The sequence below is a fragment of the Opisthocomus hoazin genome, chromosome 14 (genome assembly GCF_030867145.1).
Source record: "Opisthocomus hoazin isolate bOpiHoa1 chromosome 14, bOpiHoa1.hap1, whole genome shotgun sequence".
In the NCBI taxonomy this organism is placed as follows: Eukaryota; Metazoa; Chordata; class Aves; order Opisthocomiformes; family Opisthocomidae; genus Opisthocomus; species Opisthocomus hoazin.
Genome location: NC_134427.1, coordinates 1,756,226 through 1,775,992, shown reverse-complemented (window position 1 = coordinate 1,775,992; position 19,767 = coordinate 1,756,226). Strand labels below are relative to the sequence as shown.

Sequence of the window (19,767 nt, the reverse complement as noted above, 5' to 3'; positions counted from 1 at the left end):
GCAACCAGAATTGGTCTTGCTCCCCGTCGGGAAGCCTCCGCGGAGGGACGCTGGCCACCCGCCTCAGCCGGGGGCACAGCTGGCACCGCAGCCCCGCTCCCATCTAGGGGTGGTTTTCCACCGGCCGCGATGGACGTCGGCCCGTGGTTACCCCGGCGCAGCGTGTCAGCGCCGGCGGGAGGAAGGGCGGCAGTGGAGGATGCTGCGGGTGCCGGTGTGGGAAGGTGGAGAGCAGCAGCCCCCAGCACCGCCAGCCAGGCTGCTCGCAGCTCAGCCGCCGGGCACGGAGCTCAGCCAGGCTGGGGCAAGATAAAACACACTGGGAAAAAGACTTTCACTCAGGAAAATAAAAAAATTAGCTTTCCTATTAGGGAAATAGGCACCCTGGAAACCCCACCGACACCCTGAGCAGGGGAGATAAGAGCTTCCCTCCGGAGACCGGCCTCTGTCGTGCGGGACGTTCGCCCCTCCAGTCTCACACCAGTTTCCCGGCGTTTTGATGTTCCGTGGCGAAGGAGAGGGCTCAGCTTGCAGCAAGGCAAGGCTTGGTACCGCTCCGTCTTCGCCTCTCCCCGTGCTGCGCCGGGGTGAAGGTCCGGTGGGGCTGCGTGAACGCGTGCCATGGGCTTTCGGCTCCCGAGGAGCCGAGAGGCACCGTGGCCTCTCCCCACGGGGGACTGCGAGCAGAACCTCAGCATTCCGTCCGAATCTCCCTTTGGAGCTCCGGGAGGATCTCCCCTGCCCGGGGCAGCTGCCTCCCCGCCATTACTCATGGGTAATTACTCACTCGGGTGGTTTCGCCGCCATCGCGCCGGCCCCGTGACTGGCTGTGGGCTAACAGGAAAGAGCGGATTCCTTCCCAGGGCGCCTTCGTGTCTTGGGTATCCTAATTGTCACAGCAGCCGGGGTTGGTAGTGGCTGCCAGAGCCCATTTCACCCGCCAGAAGCGGAGGGACAGACGGGTAGTTACTGATCCCCACCAGGAAAACAACAGCTCCAGCAACGCTGGGGTTCCTCAGCGATTCGCAAAATAGAGACCGGGAGTCACGAGCTCCGGAGCAGCGTTAGCTGGGCAGTGGGTAACTCCCTGGCGGGGAAGCAGGCTGGCGGAGGTACCACAGGTAAATGGGCCTTCTGGAAGAACAGTGACAGCCCCAGAAGGAGCTGCGTCGCGTTAAGGCACGGCAGGTTACCCCGAGAGCCGCTCCGTGCAGCTCCTGTCCCCCAGCACAGCTCAGCCAGGTGGGTGCGGGCGGCCCCGTTCAGTCTGGACGCTGAGCGAGGGCGGCGTGCTAGGATCCCACCCAAACCACGGCATGAGTCTGTGATCCACAGAGCCACGTCGCGAGAGAAGAGGCTGCAGACCCACTGGGGAGGGCCTTGGCACAGAACCCTGGCGTGGTGGGGGGTGGAAAGGCCCTCTGTGGGTCCCCCAGCCCAACCCCCTGCCCAAGCAGGGTCACCCAGAGCAGGCTGCACAGCACCGCGGCCAGGCGGGGCTGGAATATCTCCAGAGAAGGAGACTCCACAGCCTCCCTGGGCAGCCTGGGCCAGGGCTCCGTCACCCTCAGAGGGAAGAAGTTCTTCCTCGGGTTCAGCTGGAGCTTCCTCTGCTTCAGTTTGTGCCCATTGCCCCTTGTCCTCTTGCTGGGCACCACTGGAAAGAGTCTGGCCCCGTCCTCCTGACCCCCACACTGCAGATATTTAGAGGCATTTCTAAGGTCCCCTCGCAGCCTTCTCTTCTCCAGGCTGAACAAGCCCAGCTCCCTCAGCCTCTCCTCGTAGCAGAGATGCTCCAGTCCCCTCCTCATCCTCGCAGCCCTCTGCTGGACTCTCTCCAGTAGCTCCTCATCTTTCTTGAACTGGGGAGCCCAGAACTGGACCCAGCTCTGCAGATGGGGCCTCCCCAGGGCAGAGCAGAGGGGAAGGAGAACCTCCCTCACCCTGCTGCCCACACTCCTCCTAATGCACCCCAGGATCCCATTGGCCTTCTTGGCACCCAGGGCACGCTGCTGGCTCATGGTCACCCTGTCGTCCCCCAGCACTCCCAGTCCCTCTCCGCAGAGCTGCTCTCCAGCAGGTCCACCCCAGCCTGTCCTGGTGCCTGGGGTTGTTCCTCCCCAGGTGCAGGACCCTGCCCTTGCCCTTGTTGAACCTCATCAGGTTCCTCTCTGCCCAGCTCTCCAGCCTGTGTCTTCCCCCTCTGGAGATCTCCTCCTTCTCTGGAGATATTCCAGACCCACCTGGCCGCGGTGCTGTGCAGCCTGCTCTGGGTGACCCTGCTTGGGCAGGGGGCTGGGCTGGGTGACCCACAGGGGTCCCTCCCAGCCCCAAACACTCTGTGATTCTGTGGGTCCCCACAGCCGGCAGGACCAAGGACTGGCTGCAGGCTCCCAAAGCACCTTGCACCCCGCGGCGGGGAGGGGGATCCCCTCACAGCCCTTTGAGCGGGAGAGGAGCCGGGGCCACCAGCGTGCCCCCACGTCACCAGCAGCCCCTCAGCCCCTGCCCCACCCCCCTCAGGGCCCTCCCGGGGCAGAGCCGCGAGCAGGAGAGTGGAGGTGTCGGTGAAATAACTTTATTTAGTGCGATACACGGCTGTGGTCGGACAGTCCATACTCATATTAATATTCACACTTACTCGGCTAACAGCTAGGAGACAGCGGGGCCAGACACACACCCAATATTATACACATCCATAGAGAAGACAGCGGGAAGTGAACTATTTTGTCTCACTAATTAACCCCCCCCACCCCACCCTCCGTTACTTAGGGTCTCCCCCCTCCCTCCCCACCCTCCCCAGTCCGTGACTCGGAACAACACGACACCAGAGCAGCGCACGCCTGCCCGGGAGAAGGGGACAGCGAAACCTGTGCTACGGCAGACACGGACACACGGACAGACAGCAGCAACTCCCACACGACAGGGGTATGTACAGAGGAGGGGGCTGCGGGCAAGGGGGGGGACACCATCCAGAGTGAAATGGGAAACGACATCCCAGCTTCCTCCTGCAGGCCAGCTCAGCCGGAGGGGACAGGGCTCGGGCCAGCCAGCGTGGGCACTGCCGGCTCCGAGCTGCCCCTTCCCGTCCCTCGACGGCCCACGGGCTTCGAGGTGCGCGGGGGGGAGCCACCAGCCACCCGACGCTGCTGTCCCCAGCCGCCACGCCGCAGCCGGCCGCTCTCCTGCCCGCCAGCGTCGCCCCGGTCAGCACGGCACGGGCCGGGTGACCATCAGAACACCCTCCGACTGGCTTGTTCTCCTCCCCGCCAACAGGCCAACCCACCGACTTCTGGCTAGGACGGGTGGATGAAAAACCCCCAGCGAGAGCCCCTGACAAGCTCTACTCACGCAGTTAGAAACCAGGGGCAGGGGCAAGGAGAGGACGTATTTCCCAACCGGCGAGGTCGAGAAGTGACACCAGCGCTCGCTTCAGCAGCACGCACTCCCCCGTTCCCCTGCCTGGGTCTGACACAAATCCCTGCCGCTGCTCATCTCAGCTTTGGCAACGCTGCAGCTTAAAACTGCCCCAAAAGTGAAGCGCCTGCTAGCCCCCCCCGCCTCCAGAAGCCAAGGCAGAAGCAGCTATGTGTGATTTCTTCAAGCAGCACTAGGTGTGAGAGCAGAGCAGCTATCCCTGGCCTTCCCTCTGCCGTAGCTCGCTCCCAGCCTACGTGACGGCAAAGCAGGCGAGGAAGGGAGCCTGCGCAGCACGCAGGACTGGCCCTGCCGCGGTGGACGCCAGGGAACTGCTTTCGCTGCTGGCACACAGGACCCGAGTCCCTACAAACCACCCTGAGGATCTCTCCCCACCCAGCCTCACGCTGCAAAGCCTCTCTGCACGCTCTTCCTTCCCCACACCCGACAGCCAGCACTCACCCAGCGTCCTCTGGATGGGAAGATACTCCAAGAGAGAAGAGCAGTCTGTGGGACGTCTCCGCTACGCAAACGGCAGCAAGGAGGCCAAAGCTGTCAGAGTCTGGGGGTTCCCAGGGCCGCGTGCAACACGAGGGGCAAACCTCAGAAGTCGTGAGCAAAGAGTTAGCCAAGATCACCCACAGAAAGGAGAAACTGAGGAGCTAATGTCGTGTGTGCCCTGCAGGAAGAGACAGCCTAGAAACGGATAGCCTGTATTGTCCAAAAAGACAAGGCCAGGCCAAACTGAGCGGTGTAAAAGGAGCAGCCTCTGAACAGAGGAAGTGGGGATGCAGGACGACGGCAGGGCCGGAGTGGACGGGCAACTAGTGAAGATGCAAGGCAGTAAGGAAGGTGGAAAGCCCACCCCCAAGCTCTATTTTTGTCTTCCCTAACTCGGTGGCTTTTCCATGGCATTCACAAGACACATCTGAGCAGACAGGCTCAAGGTGGGGAAGAGGAGGAGGAGAGGAAGAGAGAAAGTGTAAAGGGCACCATGGTGCCAAAAGTGCAACAACATAAAAAAATAAAACCAAAAGACAGGACACTCATTCCGCACTCGGGGCTCATACCATGCAGTAGGAGGGGCGGCCGGGGCTGCTCCCCACCAGTAAACAGGGAGTTCGCTCGCTTAGTAGGTTGGTTTTTCAGCCCAGAAAGTAGGGTTGCCTAGCCAATGAGCGGTGATGTTCTTCAGTGAGACTGGCCGGTTGGGGAATGTGCCGCTACGGAACGGGCCTGTTAGCAGGAGCACCCGCTCTCCGTTACTGGCTGCTCCGGAGGTTTCTCTAGTTTGATGTCGATCACTGCAGGAGACAAGTTAAGGAAACCACCTGGTTCGAGGAAAAAAACAGGAGGAATGAGCAGAGAAAGAGGTCAGCACCTGAAAAACGTTGTTAGCTGTCCCTTTGTGATCAGGGTAGGTGTCCTAGCAGAGCAGAACGTGTCCTGCCTGAACAGGATTAACGGCCAAACCAGGGGGCTGGGTACGCCAAGGCCGCTTAGAGGACAGAGCCCAGTCGGACACGTCTGCACACAAGACAGCCCTGAGCAACAAGAGAAAAGCATTATGGTCTTTTAGAATTATGCAAATTTTAGCCTAAGCTCAAGCAGAGAAAGCAAAACTTGTGCTTGCCATTAGAAGCAGTTTCTATACAGACCATGAGCAGGGTCCTCAGCTGATGCCCACGGGCGAGCACCGCACACCTCGGCAAAACCCCGGCAGGGCCCCCCCCCCCAGCCTGCCAAAGGGTCGGGACGCCCAGCCTGACCAAAGAGAGCTGCCAAACGCCGCGAGAACAGGAAAGCTACCGGGGAGAAAGCAAGGATACTGTCTTCTTTGCTCTTCTCTGGTGTGCTGTCCATCCCAGGTAAGGCAGCAGCCACACGACGGAAAAGCTGAAAAGTAGCAACAGGTAAAGCTGAAGGTTTGTCAGAAAACTGCACGTTGAAAACCACTGCTTTGCGGCAGATCCTAGGGTCTGAGCCACACAAACTCGTTACGTGGGTACTTCAGCCAGCAAAGCAACCATCAACAAATGCCACAAGAATTATACCTAAGAAATCTAGCAGGTTTTGTTAAAGAAGTTATTCAGTGCCTGCAAAACCAACAGTTTTGCTTCACCTACTTCCAGCTGAACAGAACATGGAATTAATTAGCAACAGTTCTTCCAGGGACGCACAGAACAATTCCCTCCCGCGCTCCGGCATTGGCCATTTCCAGCCTCCGCTGCTTCTGCACACAGCAGCGTCACAGAGCACGGCGCAGGATTTATGACAAGCAGCCTCCCGAGAGACCGAAGGTTTCAGGAGTTTACGGAAGAACAGGTCTCACAGCCCGTTCTTTCAGCTCAGCCCTGCTGCAAAACAGCCATTTGTGAGCGGAACAGCTGGCTCCAGTGCGCTGCGTTTAAGCTCTTAAGGACGTGCTAGGGCTGGGAAGGATATCATATCCCCATAAAAAACAGAAAAGGGTTTTGCATGATTTTTCCAAGTCGATGCTTGGAGCTCCTCCTGCTGACATCAACGCAGACACTGCCAGGCAGCCTGGTGAAGGGGGCTGCACCAGAGGAATCGCCAGCTAATGATGATTCCTCTCCCAGTAGCTTGGCAGGGGCTTCTCACCCACGCCTCCAAATTGTGTTACTTGGAAAGAGGCAGCAGCAAGGTGCTGCGGGTTAGCGTCCTTTCAGACACAGAAGTTCTCACTGCAAAAACCCACTTGGCAAATAAAGCAACAGGAAGTCAGAACCACAGGCTGGAGGAACTTCTCTAGTGCAGTAGCGTAAGCACCTCCCAACCGATGCCAGCACTGATGTTAGAAAACAGTGCACTAACTGTTCATAAAAGCAAAGGGAATGCGCCAAATTACTCTTGATTGGCTGCACAAAACAGTGCCATTCCCACCCCGCAGCACATTCTGGTTTTCGATTCTCCTTCCTTTCCAGGTAAGCTTGCTTAGCTTGAACTGGGAATCATTGACTTGACAGGAAAGGAGCTTCCACCAGATACAGCAGCAGCAGCAATCATGGGGCAAGCAGCATTTTAGGGGCTGACATTAAGCAGCGCGAGCGAACTCCGGATGGAACAGGAGCCCCAAGCAGAAGCGTACACACACAGAGCAGCACAGTGCAGATTTCCCATCTTCAGAGGAGAACACTGATCTACCTGTTTCACATTGTATCCCGTCTTTGCACTGGTCTCGATAAACATCACATTCAGCTCTTTGGCTCTCTGTTCACCTTCTTCTGTGGTGATTTGCCTGGACAGCGATGCAAACAGAACCAGAAAGACAGAAAGGAAGAACAGACAGGAGTTAGAGATGCCTGTGACTGAGAGGCTCTTCAGCGGGGGGCTGCTGCAGCTCCCCTCAGCAGGGAGCAGAGTCCACCAGCAGAGACCTCGGGACCTCTCAGTCTCTAAGACCCCTGGGTCCTCCAGCTAGGAACGAAACAACCGCAGGCGAGTTACCCAGGGACCGCCTGGCCTTCTGACCCTCACTAACGGATGATCAGCACGGGCTGAAGTGTGTGCCGAACACCTGGGCCTCTTCACAGCATCTTCCAGGGAAGGAAGAATCCCCACACGCTGCGCCCGTTTCCCAAAGTCAGCAGAAGGGCACTCGGTGAGGTCACAGGAAGATTTCAGCAAGGCTCCAGCAGCAAGTGCCAGGCTGCTGCCTGCGAGCAAGCACCTGCAAACGCATCTCTGCTCAACGCCCTGTACGTACCTGTGTCACATCACATCCTGCTTTAGCACTGGGTTCAATAGACACCATATTCAGTTCTTGGGCTTTGCTCTCACCCTCCTCACAGAATCACAGAATCACAGAATAGTAGGGGTTGGAAGGGACCTCTGTGGGTCATCTAGTCCAACCCCCCTGCCCAAGCAGGGTCACCTACAGCAGGCTGCACAGGACCTTGTCCAGGCGGGGCTGGAATATCTCCAGAGAAGGAGACTCCACAACCTCCCTGGGCAGCCTGTTCCAGTGCTCCGTCACCCTCAGAGGGAAGAAGTTCTTCCTCATGTTCAGACGGAACTTCCTGCGCCTCAGTTTGTGCCCATTGCCCCTTGTCCTGTCACTGGGCACCACTGAAAAGAGCTTGGCCCCATCCTCCTGACACCCACCCTTCAGATATTTGTAAATATCTGAATATTTGTAAATTTGTAAATATCCTCTACAGAATCCTGTCTACAGCAACGAGAACAAATCACAGAAAAGAAAAACCAAACCAAAGAAAAATAGTCCAAAAATGATAAAAAGAAAACGGCAGGAAAAAACCAGCCACCAACTGAAGCAACGCTAACAGGAAAGAAAAACTTCACAGGCTGCACGAATGAGAACAGCGCTATTTTTAGTTCAGCTTTTTGGCCTCAGAACTTCACTTGCATCATCACTTGGTTTTTATCAAAGGATAAATGGCTTCCCATACGCTGTATTCTCTCTCAGAAAATGTGACCAAGCTCAGACTGACACTGTGGTTTTTGTCCAGCCTTTCCCAGGCCCAGTATTTCAGCCTAACACAAACCTAACTTCTGTTTAAAAGAAAGGCAAGGCAGCTTCTTTCACCGGCACCTGGATCTACACTATAATTGCAAATGCTAGCCTAGACCAGGACTACTGTCACTTACATTAAACTTCTAAAATAAGAATTTCTAGTGCTACATGAACTTCAACTGTAGCTACATTTGAAACAGTTTTCTGGTATTTTTAACTGTTCCGGCAGTGCTGGGCCAGCTGTCCTGCACACACGCTCTACTTTGCTTATGTACTTCAGGAAATTGTCCAAGGTAGAAATTGTCCCACTGGGTTTTCCAGTTCCACATGAAGTTGGATTTTGATAGAAAACAGAAAGCCTCAAAATCTAAACGCCACATTATTCAGTTAGGGAGCTGCAGTCATTTCTAGCTCCCAGGAGGGTGTAACAGATAATAAGTGGTCAACAGCCAGAGCTGACTCAGGTAGAACATCTCCGATTTTGCTCAGTCGATTCGCTGATTTCAGAGACCAGACTGATCTGAGGTCTTGCCACCCGGAATTCTTAATACAGCTACGCACATTTTTGTCATATTTCTGAAGCTCTGAGCCCCAAGTTTTACCAATATTTCCAAAGTGCAAGGCACGGGACACGTAGAATGGCCTCCCACGGGAAGTGGGAAAAGCCAAATGGCTGTCAAGCCTCGGGTGGTCAGCATGGAGGACACAGAACACATTTCTGTAAGTACCACCAGTACAGAGCCCACACAGCACCTAGTTAAAGCCTCACTTTGTCCTTTTCCCCACTGACTCGAACCACTTGGCAGTTATCAGAACTGTCTCTGCTTCTCCTGCTAGGCACGGCAAGCTAAAAGCTAACAGCATGACGTGCAGGGGGACAAGGGGCAACAAGCATCTCCTGACAGCCGTCTGCGCAGCCAGGGATGCTGGCTGCTGCCTCTTCCCAGCATCTGGACAACACAAAACCACAAGGGAAAACCCAATCACAATACATTCTGAAGCAGGAGTGAGAAAAGCAAGGTTTAGTTTTTAGTAGGTGATTGCATCCAGCAACGAAAGAGTCGGATCCCTATCAGGCCCACAATCCCAAGCAACAGAGCAAACAGGCAGCTCGGGTAACAGTGCAAGGTTTCTCTGAGAAAACACTGATGTTCCACCCGCAAGGTTTTCCAAGCTGTTATCATCTTTTGACCAGAAGTGTCTTGTGAACAGCCAAAGGATGAGAGTTTGATTTCATAAGACCTCGTTTTGCTGTCAGATCCAGGTATTTCCCAGTTCTGCCTTTTTGAGGTGCTTTCTTTTGCATCAGATAAAAAATCCCCATCGTTTGCATACTTCAGACATCCTACGACATACGAAGCACACATTTTGGAGTACCTGGTATTTATGTGAAGATGGTTCAATTTAAAGTACTGGGACTGTAAGGAACTTCGTGGTTTACTCCATCTTCCCTTTGCCAGCTACTACTGACACTAACCACTAAAATAAAAACCTCTCCTTATCTACACTGTTTCTGATGTCTTCACAAAGAATGAAAAGTCTGCAAAAACATTAAACAAAATTTTTGCTAAATCAACGATCGAGAGAAGAATTTTAAATAGAAATGCACAAGCACAAGCCTGTGGCCCTCTGAGAAGCCACGACATTGGTTATGCTGGTTGAAGTGGCATGGTAGGATTAAGAGCTTTAAAAGCAAAATGCTTTATGACATGTCTCAAAACATTAAATCCGTGTGATTTTTAAGAGTTTAATTAACCTTTTGCCTCTCTTGGGGCAGTCTGCGTTTGCTAATCTAGTCTTGCACTTCCACAGCATCCCAGTTTGTGTTAGGCAGGACATGAAATTTATGCTGAGGGAGCCCTTTCAGACTGGTGCTGTAAGACCTCATGCTTCATCTCCTAACAAGCAGGAACTTTGCGATGAACTTGCAGTTGCACATGCAGAAAGAATCGTGTAAATAGGATTATTGAAAAAAGGCAGATTGCTCTGCTTGTGCCAGACATCTTTTTGGCTTTATCTCAGCACGAAAAGAAAAAGCAGACAAAACACACTAGAGACACACGGTACAGAGATACTGCAGGAAAAGGCATTTTTTTTAGGCGAGTTTGTTTGAACCAAAGCTATTTGTAGAATAGTGAAATGGAATCACAGAACGGTAGGGGTTGGAAGGGACCTCCGCGGGTCATCTAGTCCCACTCTAGAACAACTTTGCATATTCTGAACCCAGAAATCTGGATTTCATGACAAGCTACACACGCTTCATTAAAACTCAACAACTGTTTTGGAGACCGGCTAGTGGGCCAGTCCCTTGCTTTTACCGGTCAGGGCAGCAAGGCTGCCAGCTCCCCTCCATTACCTCTTGTCTGCCAGGTCAGTCTTGTTCCCCACCAACATGATGATGACATCGCTTCCTCTCTCTGTCCGCACGTCATCAATCCACTTGGAGGTTTGCTGGAAAGAATTCAAGTCTGTAGGGAAGAAGCAAAAGGGAGTGCTAAGGAGAACACTTCTTTTCAGACAGGAGGAATGCTATGCCTGTACCCAGGTGCTTCTCCAAATCTCCCCACACCACAAATAAGTGACCCATAAACTGTTTTCCGCTCAAACAGAAAAATAGAAGGGGGGAGGGAACCGTTTCTCATGTTAATCGTCTTTTTGCAGAACTTCTGGTTGTAACTTACTAGTTCTGCTTACATGTAGTATTTCAAATAAGGAGACACCAAAGTACCACTCACTTGTAATGTCATAGACTACCACAGCAATGGTGGAGTCGCGGATGTAGCTGGGAATGAGACTGCGGAACCGCTCCTGGCCTGCTGTGTCCCAAAGCTGCAGCCGAACCTGCTGGTACCAGGCCAGGGAGAGCAGAGAGAGAGAGCAAGAGAGAAAAGAAAGGAGGAAACTGTCCTTTAGAGAAAAGGCCATTTCTGGAATTAACCGTACGCATGCAGCTCAGTCTGAGAAGTTGAGGTTGACCCCGAAGTCTTGCCCCAAATACCCAGCCACTTCTGACTTTGTAGATAAAGTGCTTTAACTCCCTCCTTTGCTTGCCTAAAGACTCTGCTGCTCCCAGAGAGCTCCAGGTTACGGCTCCTACCTCCCTGCCGACAGCGGTAGCTAACAAGTTAATGAAGAGCTGGTCTTCCTGGTCTGCCCAGGACTGTGCAGGGGTCTCCACAGTGCTCCCAGCCTAGAGCACCTCAGATCAAAGCCTTCAGGGCAGTTCCCAGGTGACAGACACGCCATTCCCTCAGCCCAGACACCGTGTAGTAAAACAGCACCCAGTGCCCAGCATCAAGCATCCAGAAGATGGCAATGGGGATTTTCATGCAAGATGAAGGCAATCGGTAACTCCAGCTCCAGGAGAAACAACACACTGTAGGCTTCACCTGCACAGAGGGCAGGGGGTTCTCCCTTTCCGATAAGCACAGGAGTCAGAAGCGAGCACAAATGCCATCAGAGGTACAGTTTCACCTCCAGAACGACAGCTATGCCCAAACACAAACTGACCTACTCTACAGGACAGCTCTCAGGTCTGGGACCTGCCTGTTGGAAACAGCAATGGTGCAAACACGCCCAGCTACCGCAGCTGAACGCAAAGCAAAAGCTTTTCGCAGCGGGGAGGCACACCGTTTCCTTCCAAGCCCTCACCCCACCCGGCTAGCTGCACAAGTAGCACTGCACTGCCAGAAAACGAGGCTGCTGTTGGCGTTCTCAACAGCTTCAGAGGAGGGCAGACGCTTAATTACACGAACTGGTCAGATGGGCTGACAAAGCCCCTAGTTCAGCAGCGAGGGAGAGCAGCTGCCTGTGCACAGAACAGCATTAATAAGGCAGCTTGCAGGAGGCTGGCTACAAGAGAGAAAGCAGTTTCAGAAGCACCAATAATTGGCTTGTTTAGAAGAGAAACTGCAGCTGGACAAAGCACGTGTCTGCAAGGTGTCTTGCTACAAGCAGATTCAAAACAACATCGTTATCTACACCAAGGTATGCAGATCTGATGCCCTGGGACTTTGGCAAGATTAGGGCTTATAGTTAAAGCAATTAGCTCATGCCTCATTTTGAAGGCAGCCTTGATTACAATAGCAAAAGTCAGGGCTCTTCACTACCCCAGGAAACTCAGAGAGACAAACTCCAAACGCCTGGACAGTATCACACCAGTGCTGGAAGATCACACTGATAGTGACAGCGTCAGGCTCTTGCTTCTGGACTTCGAAACACGCTCCAAAACACAGCCCCCAAGACACCACGCTATTCACCAGGAAGTCTACCAAGGTGGCGATTCAGACGCTCCAACCTTCAGGCCCACAGTCGAAAAGGCAATTAGAGGAAGTCCACAGAACTGGGGCAGAACTGGCCCTGCCCATCTTCCTGCAGTGAAGGGTAAAACTCTGAGGGAAGGCTTTCAGCCGGTACACAGGCACCCCTGAAGTGACCTGAGAAAGTCAGCTGCAGTGTTCCTGTGGCTTCTTCTTTCTAGAAACCAAAGTTTGTGAGGGCCCATTTTGGAGGGGAAGAGAAAATACAACATGAGAACATGCTAACGCTCTCAAACATGAGAGCATGCCAATGACCCCACCGGTCTGGAAAGCTGAAAGGTCCTCGCCCCAGAATTAACCCAGCCTCTCTCAGAAACAGGGCAACTTGTCCAGAAAGGGGCCCGAGCTGCAGCATGGACTTTCACCATGGATGTCTCCACTGGCCACTTGCATTTCGTGATGCCCAGATTAACGATAACTAAGCAATCTCTCTTTTTCTTCTCAGCTCACCGCATGCTAGCTAACAGTTTCTCTCTACTAGTTAAGAGTATCTTGGCTAGCACTTCAGTATGTCCTATGGGATGGCCCCTACTTCACAGTGCCATGGCCAGCATTAACTTACAGGACGCTATCTGCAGTTCCCAAATACAGTTACCACTAAAGGCAATGCAAACATACAGCCCTTCAGAGTGGTAAAGGAAACTGTGCTTTCCTAATCCCACTACTGCTCACCATCATGCCCTCAGAAGTACATCAGGACGTTCTTTCAATAACACAAGAAAAACTAAAAGCCTCTCAGCCACCAGGAACAGAACAAAGACCACTAACAAAAAAAAAAAAAAGAAATTATCTGGAAAGATCAGACCAGTGCCAAGGCATGATGAGATCAGCTATCACTTCATTATTTTTGACACATCTGGAAGCTGTTAAGAAGAGCCTAGACTGCGGTAAGATTTTTTTGCACCTGCCTGGACGAACAGCATCCTGTAGCTGTCACAGCAGCGGGGAGAAACGGTGCCGACCTATACAGCCTGCCACGCTGCCTCACGTGGACGGGTTCCCAGCGTAGGTCATCACGTGCACATCTCCGCACTCCTCAGACCCCAAACAGATCCCTTCAGCTTTACATTAGTTTGCACCAACCCAGAAATCCTCCCAGAGTCAAGTACTTAAGCTACAGGATTGGGAGAAAGACCATGTAATTATTTGCCCTCAATATGCAAGATAAATCATAACAGAAGTTTATTATTTGTTAAGCACCTGTTAACCAAAGTGAAGCAAACTCCTGGTCCCTGAAGCCTCACCACCACCTACAGTCTGTGACAGAATAACGGTGGGCCTCTCATCCGCGCCACGTTCCTTACTCAGACTTTGTCCACATGGTGTCGGCTCACTGGCATAAATCCTGCCTAGATATTTATACTGATACTGGAACTTACCCCAAAAAGCCAGACCAAGTGAAATCAAAACCAAGGAGTTACAATGAAATAACTGCAATCATATCTTCATATCTTATACTAAACCACTCATGCCGAGTTACAGAGAATTTCCCTCTAAGCTTGTTTATTTAGAAATTACGGTAGTTACATCTCTTCTCTTTCAAAACTCTCTGGTTACTCACATGAATCGCCAGCTCTTTTCCTCAATGAAATGGGAGTCTTGAATCCTCCTAAGTCATCACACAGCTTTCATTTAAGTGAGCATTGTACCGATTTACCTACTCTGACAGTATTCCCTTGCTTTGGCACCTGAAGTCGTTACTTGTATTACCTCTCCAGTTATCCAGAAAGGAAAAAAATAAAAAATAAACACAAACATCCTGAGGTTTAAAAAAACCAAACCCAAACCAGAAAGAGCAAAAGCTTTCCAAAGGCTACCAACCACCTTTCATTCCCACCAGCAGAGATACAGGAGAAGTCACAGTCCATACTCACCTTACGTGCCAGTCCTCTGTGCACCTCTTCCATCGTTTGAGCTTTGTGCAGATTGGGGTTAAACTATTGCCCAGTTTCTGCATTATGGGATGGAGTGACCATTGACTGGGAGGGAAGATGCTCAGCTACGTCCCCTCAGCCCACCTACAGTCCTGGGGCCAAAGGCCTATCTTAGCTCCTTCCGGATGACACCACCACTTCCAACGCATAGAAGGCACATGACAAAAGCCAGGTCCCTGCAGACACTCCGGCTCAATACCTACTTGTAACGTCAAAGACAACGACAGCCACAGCAGCGTCACGGATGTAGCTGGGAATGAGGCCGCGGAACCTCTCCTGGCCGGCTGTATCCCACAGCTGCAGCCTGATCTGGGAAACGGAAAAGTGTAGGGGAAGAGGGAAGGGAAAGAGCAGGAAAATGGAAAACAAAACCAAAACTCAAGTGAAATTAAAACAAAAGGAAAAAAAATTGCAAAGCAAAAATAACGCAACAAAAGGAAAGTTAAAATGGAACAGAAATGTGAAAAGAGCCAACGGCACTTCTAACCTCGGAGCAACCTCCGCCTGGCACATCTGAGAAACCTCCCTCCCTCCACAGACCCATCAAAAACTCGCACATACGAACATGTTCTTCCATTTAATCACAGGGCCAAGATACCCCTAAAAAAGACCTTCTCACTCCATCTGCTAACGAGGGAAATCAGCACAGGCACCTCAGTGCACCCTGCCATGTCAGGACTCTGGCTGCCGCAGCCACGCAGGCTAGCTAGACACGGGGACTCCTGACCCTGAGGACTCCCACACCCCGCTACTGGTGAACCCACTGGAAAGCCCGATGTGGTGAAACACAGGGGTGGGGTACAAGCCAGGACACCAACCACCCTCTAGAATGGCTTATCTTGGGCTTCAACCCAACTCATCGGGGAAGATATGGAGAAGGAGTAAAGGAAATACTGCTCGGGCTTCCAAGAACGAGGTTGTAGCTGCAACAGGGAACTGGCAGCCTGACGGTCGGGAGTGAGGACGGGGCTTCTCACAGCCCCGGTTCAAACTATTGCAAAACACAGCATTACCCACCTCTGAGAAATTATTTCAATGTCTGAATTTTCCTAGCTTGTACGCTGGTATTTCTCCCTCCTCTCATCTACATTCAACACCTCTCTGTTGTTTAAACAGGCTTTCGTGGCTCTGTGGACCACGTACATCATCAGGAAAGCTAACAGCACACCCAGCCTTGGAAAGAAAATGCTATTTCTGGAGAGCAGGCCGGCAGGCGAATGACATCCTGACCTACACGACCACGAGAAACGAAGACTGCGCTGCTGAAAAGAGCACACAGGCATTGCAGCTTGCCTGCACAGGTGCCAAGCAGCATTCCCAACATCTTTTTCTTCCTTTGCCACTGCCAGCACCACGGAAGAACATTATTCAAGTAGTTTCTCCCAAACCAAGATTAATCAAGGTCTTTTCTAACAGCGAGTCACTGGCAAGGTGGCAGAGGAGCACTCGGGAATCTCACCACTCACACTGGGCTGAGAGTTCTTCAGAAGCAACACACCCAAAGCAACACACCGGACTTCCACCGCACCCCTGGCCCCTTCCTACCCCCAGCAGTTTCATGCTCCTCAGCCAGCAGTAAAACCAGCAAAAAGACAAGCACTCGCAAAACATGAACTAACGAAAAGACAAATACTGAAAGACAGAAGGACGCGAGGGATCTCTTCATGCAAAAATGCATCTCATGCAAGCTAAATCCAAAACTGCTTTATTAACAGCACGTCAGAACTGCGTTACAAAAGGAGCTTTTCTGCGAGGAGGAACTGTGCCATCACTGGTAACTGTGAATGACTTCAAGCCTTTGATCTACGTGGGGTCTGCTCAGACCCATTTACACTGACAAGCCCAGGGCCAGAGATGCAAATCCTGGGAGGAAACTATGCCCAAGGTACATACAACAGACAGCCCATTCCCCGGGATACGGACAGCAGCTTGCCCCGTTTTGCATGGAAGATTTTGACTTCGTTCCAGAGGTACTGGATGTTAACAAGCACCACAAACAGGGCAGCGGGTCAGAGAATCGCTTCGACAAAGGCCGCCCCGCCGAAGGCCGCTGTGGGATTTCGGCAGCTGCTGGAGGAGCGGCCAGGCGAAACGGCACGCGCAGCAAGGGCCGCTGCCGTGACTGCAGCCGCCGCGCGATCACGCAGACGCCTCACTCACCGTGCGATCTTCGAGATACATTGTTTTTGACAGGAAATCAATTCCAATGGTTGCCTGAAAAGAAGAAAAGCATTAGGAACTGCAGCTTGCCTTCCAGCACCTGCAAATCAGATCTTTCTATACAAACTCTCAGAAATGTTCACAAACTTATAATTCAGCTGTTGAAGCCATTTGCCTTCAACGCAGTTGACAAAAACAAAGCAGTCTGGATATCTGCGCCATCTTCATGTCACATCGTTCCTCCAACACTTCTCAGCTGCACAGGAGCCCCCGAGTCTGGATTTTAGCCTCAGACATTCCTGCATCTTAGCACAGATCATATCTGAATTGGCATCTCCTTCTGGTCTACCGCAATTCAGTCTGCTAAGAAATATCTTATTAGAAATAACCAAAAGGTAGGGCAAGTTACACCTAGAAATTGCAGGCGACTGTGCTGAAAGCTGAAAAGCGATGTTTATTCGGGGCTTTCCATTTCAGAATGTGCTTCCTTTCCAGTGACGTTCAGAAGCTTGATTTCCCAGGCAGTTCTTTCTACAAGTCTCCTTCCGTTCACGTTTCCGCTGCTGCACAGCAATTCCGCCACAAAGACACCTGAAGTCATTTACCAAGCTACACGTGCTTCCAGGCACTCAGACCAAGCAGGTGTCCTAGCCCATCACAGCCCCGGAGACAGGTTACTGATGTAACAGACCTGAGTATTTCAGACAGATTATCTCCAGCCTTAGCAAACACAGGCAGCGTAACGTGTGCTGGAAGGCCTGCATCAGAACATGAACCATTTCACATTAGAAAAAACCACAACAGTCAATTTCTGCAGAGAGCGCTTGTTTCTGCAGCCAGAACAGTTTATAACAACTACAATCAGCAGATAAATCTACGAGAGCATCTTACAAAAGTCAGGAAAACAAACACAGAAAGCACAAGAGGATCCAGTTCCCGTGAATGACTTCTCCTTAAGAAAACAATTTTCTCTTCCTTTTACCACTTAAAATTACCCCAGTCTAAACCAGTAACACTTTTTGGCCTGAATTAAAAGATAACACCCTGGTCTCATCTTTAGAGATATTTGGTATTCCCCTGGAATACCACTGAGGGCTTTCGATGCAACTAACTCTTCCCGAAACATTCAGGCCTCTTACACATCCCCAGCTTTTCATCTGTAGCCTCTTCATCCCTACCCTACTCTTCCCCTGCCAAGGCTTCCCCGGCTTTTTTTATCTATAGTCTTACAGTTAAAAACATAGTAATAATAAAAAAAAAAAAAAATTGAGAGAGAGAATATACCATGCTGACTTCTCGCAGCTCTGTCTGTACATCTGCACACTCTGCACTCGGATGCTAGAGGCCAAGAACTATCACAAGCATGTTCGTATCTTACTCTTTCTCTCTGCTTCCTGAGACTTCCATATCCGTCGTTGATCATCCTGACCATCGTCTTCGCTGGCAGCCAACCCCACAAACCAATGTTTCTCCCTGCGGCGCTCAAGGCTTCTCGCATATCCAGACAGGGTCTAAACCCTGCTTCTCTCTCGTACACTGTAATTCCTGACATCGTACTAGATGCTTAGGCTTCATCATAAAGTCTCACCTCCATTTCAAGGCATATTACAACCTCACACGTGATATTGAACTGCCATCTCAGGGGGAAATGTGCTTGTCCCTAACAGTTCTCCCAGGCGTACATTTTAACAGTGGGGAATAGATTTACCTATCTATATTATATTAAAAAAAGAAAAAAAACCACTACCCACATACCTGGTATGTGTTGTCAAAACTGTCATACATAAACCTGGTGATCAGAGAGGTCTTCCCAACTAGGCAAAAAAAAAAAAAAAGAGAAAAATTACTTTCAAGCAGCAGTGGAGAAAAATAACCACTGCTCTGGGAGTGGCACGCAGGTAGGGCTGATCATCAGAAGGAAGCTGCCAACCTCAGGATGCTTCCCAGCTACACCCTCCTGTGAAACAACCAGCTAAGAAATTCATTCACAAAACCACAGAAGTCTGTTAAGCCAAATGAGCCTCAGCAGGTCAAAAATTAATCGCGATGAAAACCTGGTCCTCAACTTAGGTACGCTGTGGCGCATGGAACAAAGAATTATTTGTTTGCTCTGACCAAGCAATAAATCTGTTTTCTTACTCCTGTTTTGCTACTTATGTAATCCCCAAGCCTTGGACTTCCAGGCACAAACACCAAAACCAGACACGGTGATGCCCCACACAGTTTAGCTGCCTCTGGCTGGACAGAAAAGCAATGTTCATGACTTACATCCTTTCTTCACAACAAGATTCACGATACAGAGTAAACTTCGGTGGCTCGCTTAAAAACTTTAAACATATGTCTCCAAATATTACCAGGAGCCAAAGTGCAGAACTGACAAGAAACAGGGAGCAAAGATCAGATCTCGATTTCCTCAGGACACCGACAGAGCCAAGAAAAACCCAAAGGACGTGGATGGAAGAGAAGCGGGAAAAGGAATAAACTGCCTAGAAAAGCTGTGAAACTGCGAACATCGGAGAGGGTTAAAAACGGGCAAGACGAACGTCTGCCAGCAGCGGTGTCGATCCTGCCCTGGCAGGGCCTGGGAATGACACAATGGCTGGAAATTCCTCCAGGACCTACAGCTCTGGGACTGAGGAGGGAAGCAGCAAGAGATCTAACGGCAGCAATACAGCAAAAACTACCAGAATTTCAAAAAGACACAACTCATCTGTATATTATGGGGCAGAGGGTACAAAAGGGAGCCAACTTCCAGCCAACCCGAGGAGGCAGCGGCCGCACTGCCAGCGGAGCTCTGCCATGTCCCTCCTCTCCCCAGCGCCCGCTGCGGACCCGGCCGGAGACACACGCACGGGGCGGAGCAGCCGCCACCGCAGTTCCCCCCGACGCCAGGGAGGAGGAGGAGGAGGAGGAAGGCCCAGCCCCGGGAGCCCGGCGCTGCAAACGGGGCCCCGGCCGCAGGCCAGGCAGCCGGGGAGGCCTCGGGGAGGCCTTAGGGAGGCCTCAGGCCGGGCCGCCCCTCCCTCCCCCGGGCCGCCGCCTCGCCGCCGCCTCCCCCGGGGGCAGAGGAAGGCCCTGCCCGGCTCCTCACGGCCCCCGCCACCGCCCCGCAGCGAGGCCCCGGCGGCCCCTCACCCCCCCCCGCCCCTCCCCGGGGCGCCGGGCCCCCCCCGCCCCGCTCACCGCTCTGCTCGCCCAGGAAAACGAGCTTGAACTTCCGCAGCGGGTTCCCGAACTCGCCGCCGCTGCCGGGGCCGGACATGGCGGCGCGGGGAGGCCGAGCCGGAGCCGTGACTGAGGAGAAGGAGAGACCGCCGAGCGCACACCGGCACCGCCGCCGCCGCCCCGCCCGTCACTTCCGCCGCCGTCACCGGCGCGTCCCGCTGCCCCGCCCGAGGGGAGGGCGGTTGCCATGGCGACGGGACGGCCGTCGGGGGCGGTG

At 52.4% G+C, this 19,767-nt stretch overlaps 1 protein-coding gene across 2 annotated transcripts; it reads right to left on the bottom strand.

Moving 5' to 3' along the window:
• Positions 1-2,562: 2,562 nt before the first annotated feature.
• RAB41 (RAB41, member RAS oncogene family) lies at positions 2,563-19,702 on the bottom strand. Of its 2 annotated transcripts, none has more exons than XM_075435287.1 (8): positions 19,509-19,702; positions 18,081-18,139; positions 16,326-16,379; positions 10,648-10,756; positions 10,269-10,380; positions 6,583-6,676; positions 5,247-5,313; positions 2,563-4,721 (listed from the first exon to the last, which is right to left on the bottom strand). In XM_075435287.1, the coding sequence occupies exons 1-8, from the start codon at positions 19,585-19,587 to the stop codon at positions 4,657-4,659; spliced, it is 639 nt and encodes a 212-aa protein (XP_075291402.1). In that variant the 5' UTR covers positions 19,588-19,702; the 3' UTR covers positions 2,563-4,656. The 2 variants fall into 2 exon arrangements, with proteins under 2 accessions (XP_075291402.1, XP_075291403.1); XM_075435288.1 differs by having other exon boundaries at positions 10,648-10,753; positions 19,509-19,701.
• Positions 19,703-19,767: the final 65 nt, after the last annotated feature.

Bases quoted from the DNA above. Each gene is read 5' to 3' on its own strand.
- RAB41 (XM_075435287.1), bottom strand. From the start codon at position 19,587: ATGTCCGGCCCCGGCAGCGGCGGCGAGTTCGGGAACCCGCTGCGGAAG. The intron at 16,380-18,080 runs GTATGTGGGTAG...TCTTCTTTTCAG, and splicing joins GTTTTGACAACACATACCAG to GCAACCATTGGAATTGATTT. The intron at 4,722-5,246 runs GTATCCTTGCTT...TGTCTCCTGCAG, and splicing joins AGAGAAGAGCAAAGAAGACA to TGATCGACATCAAACTAGAG.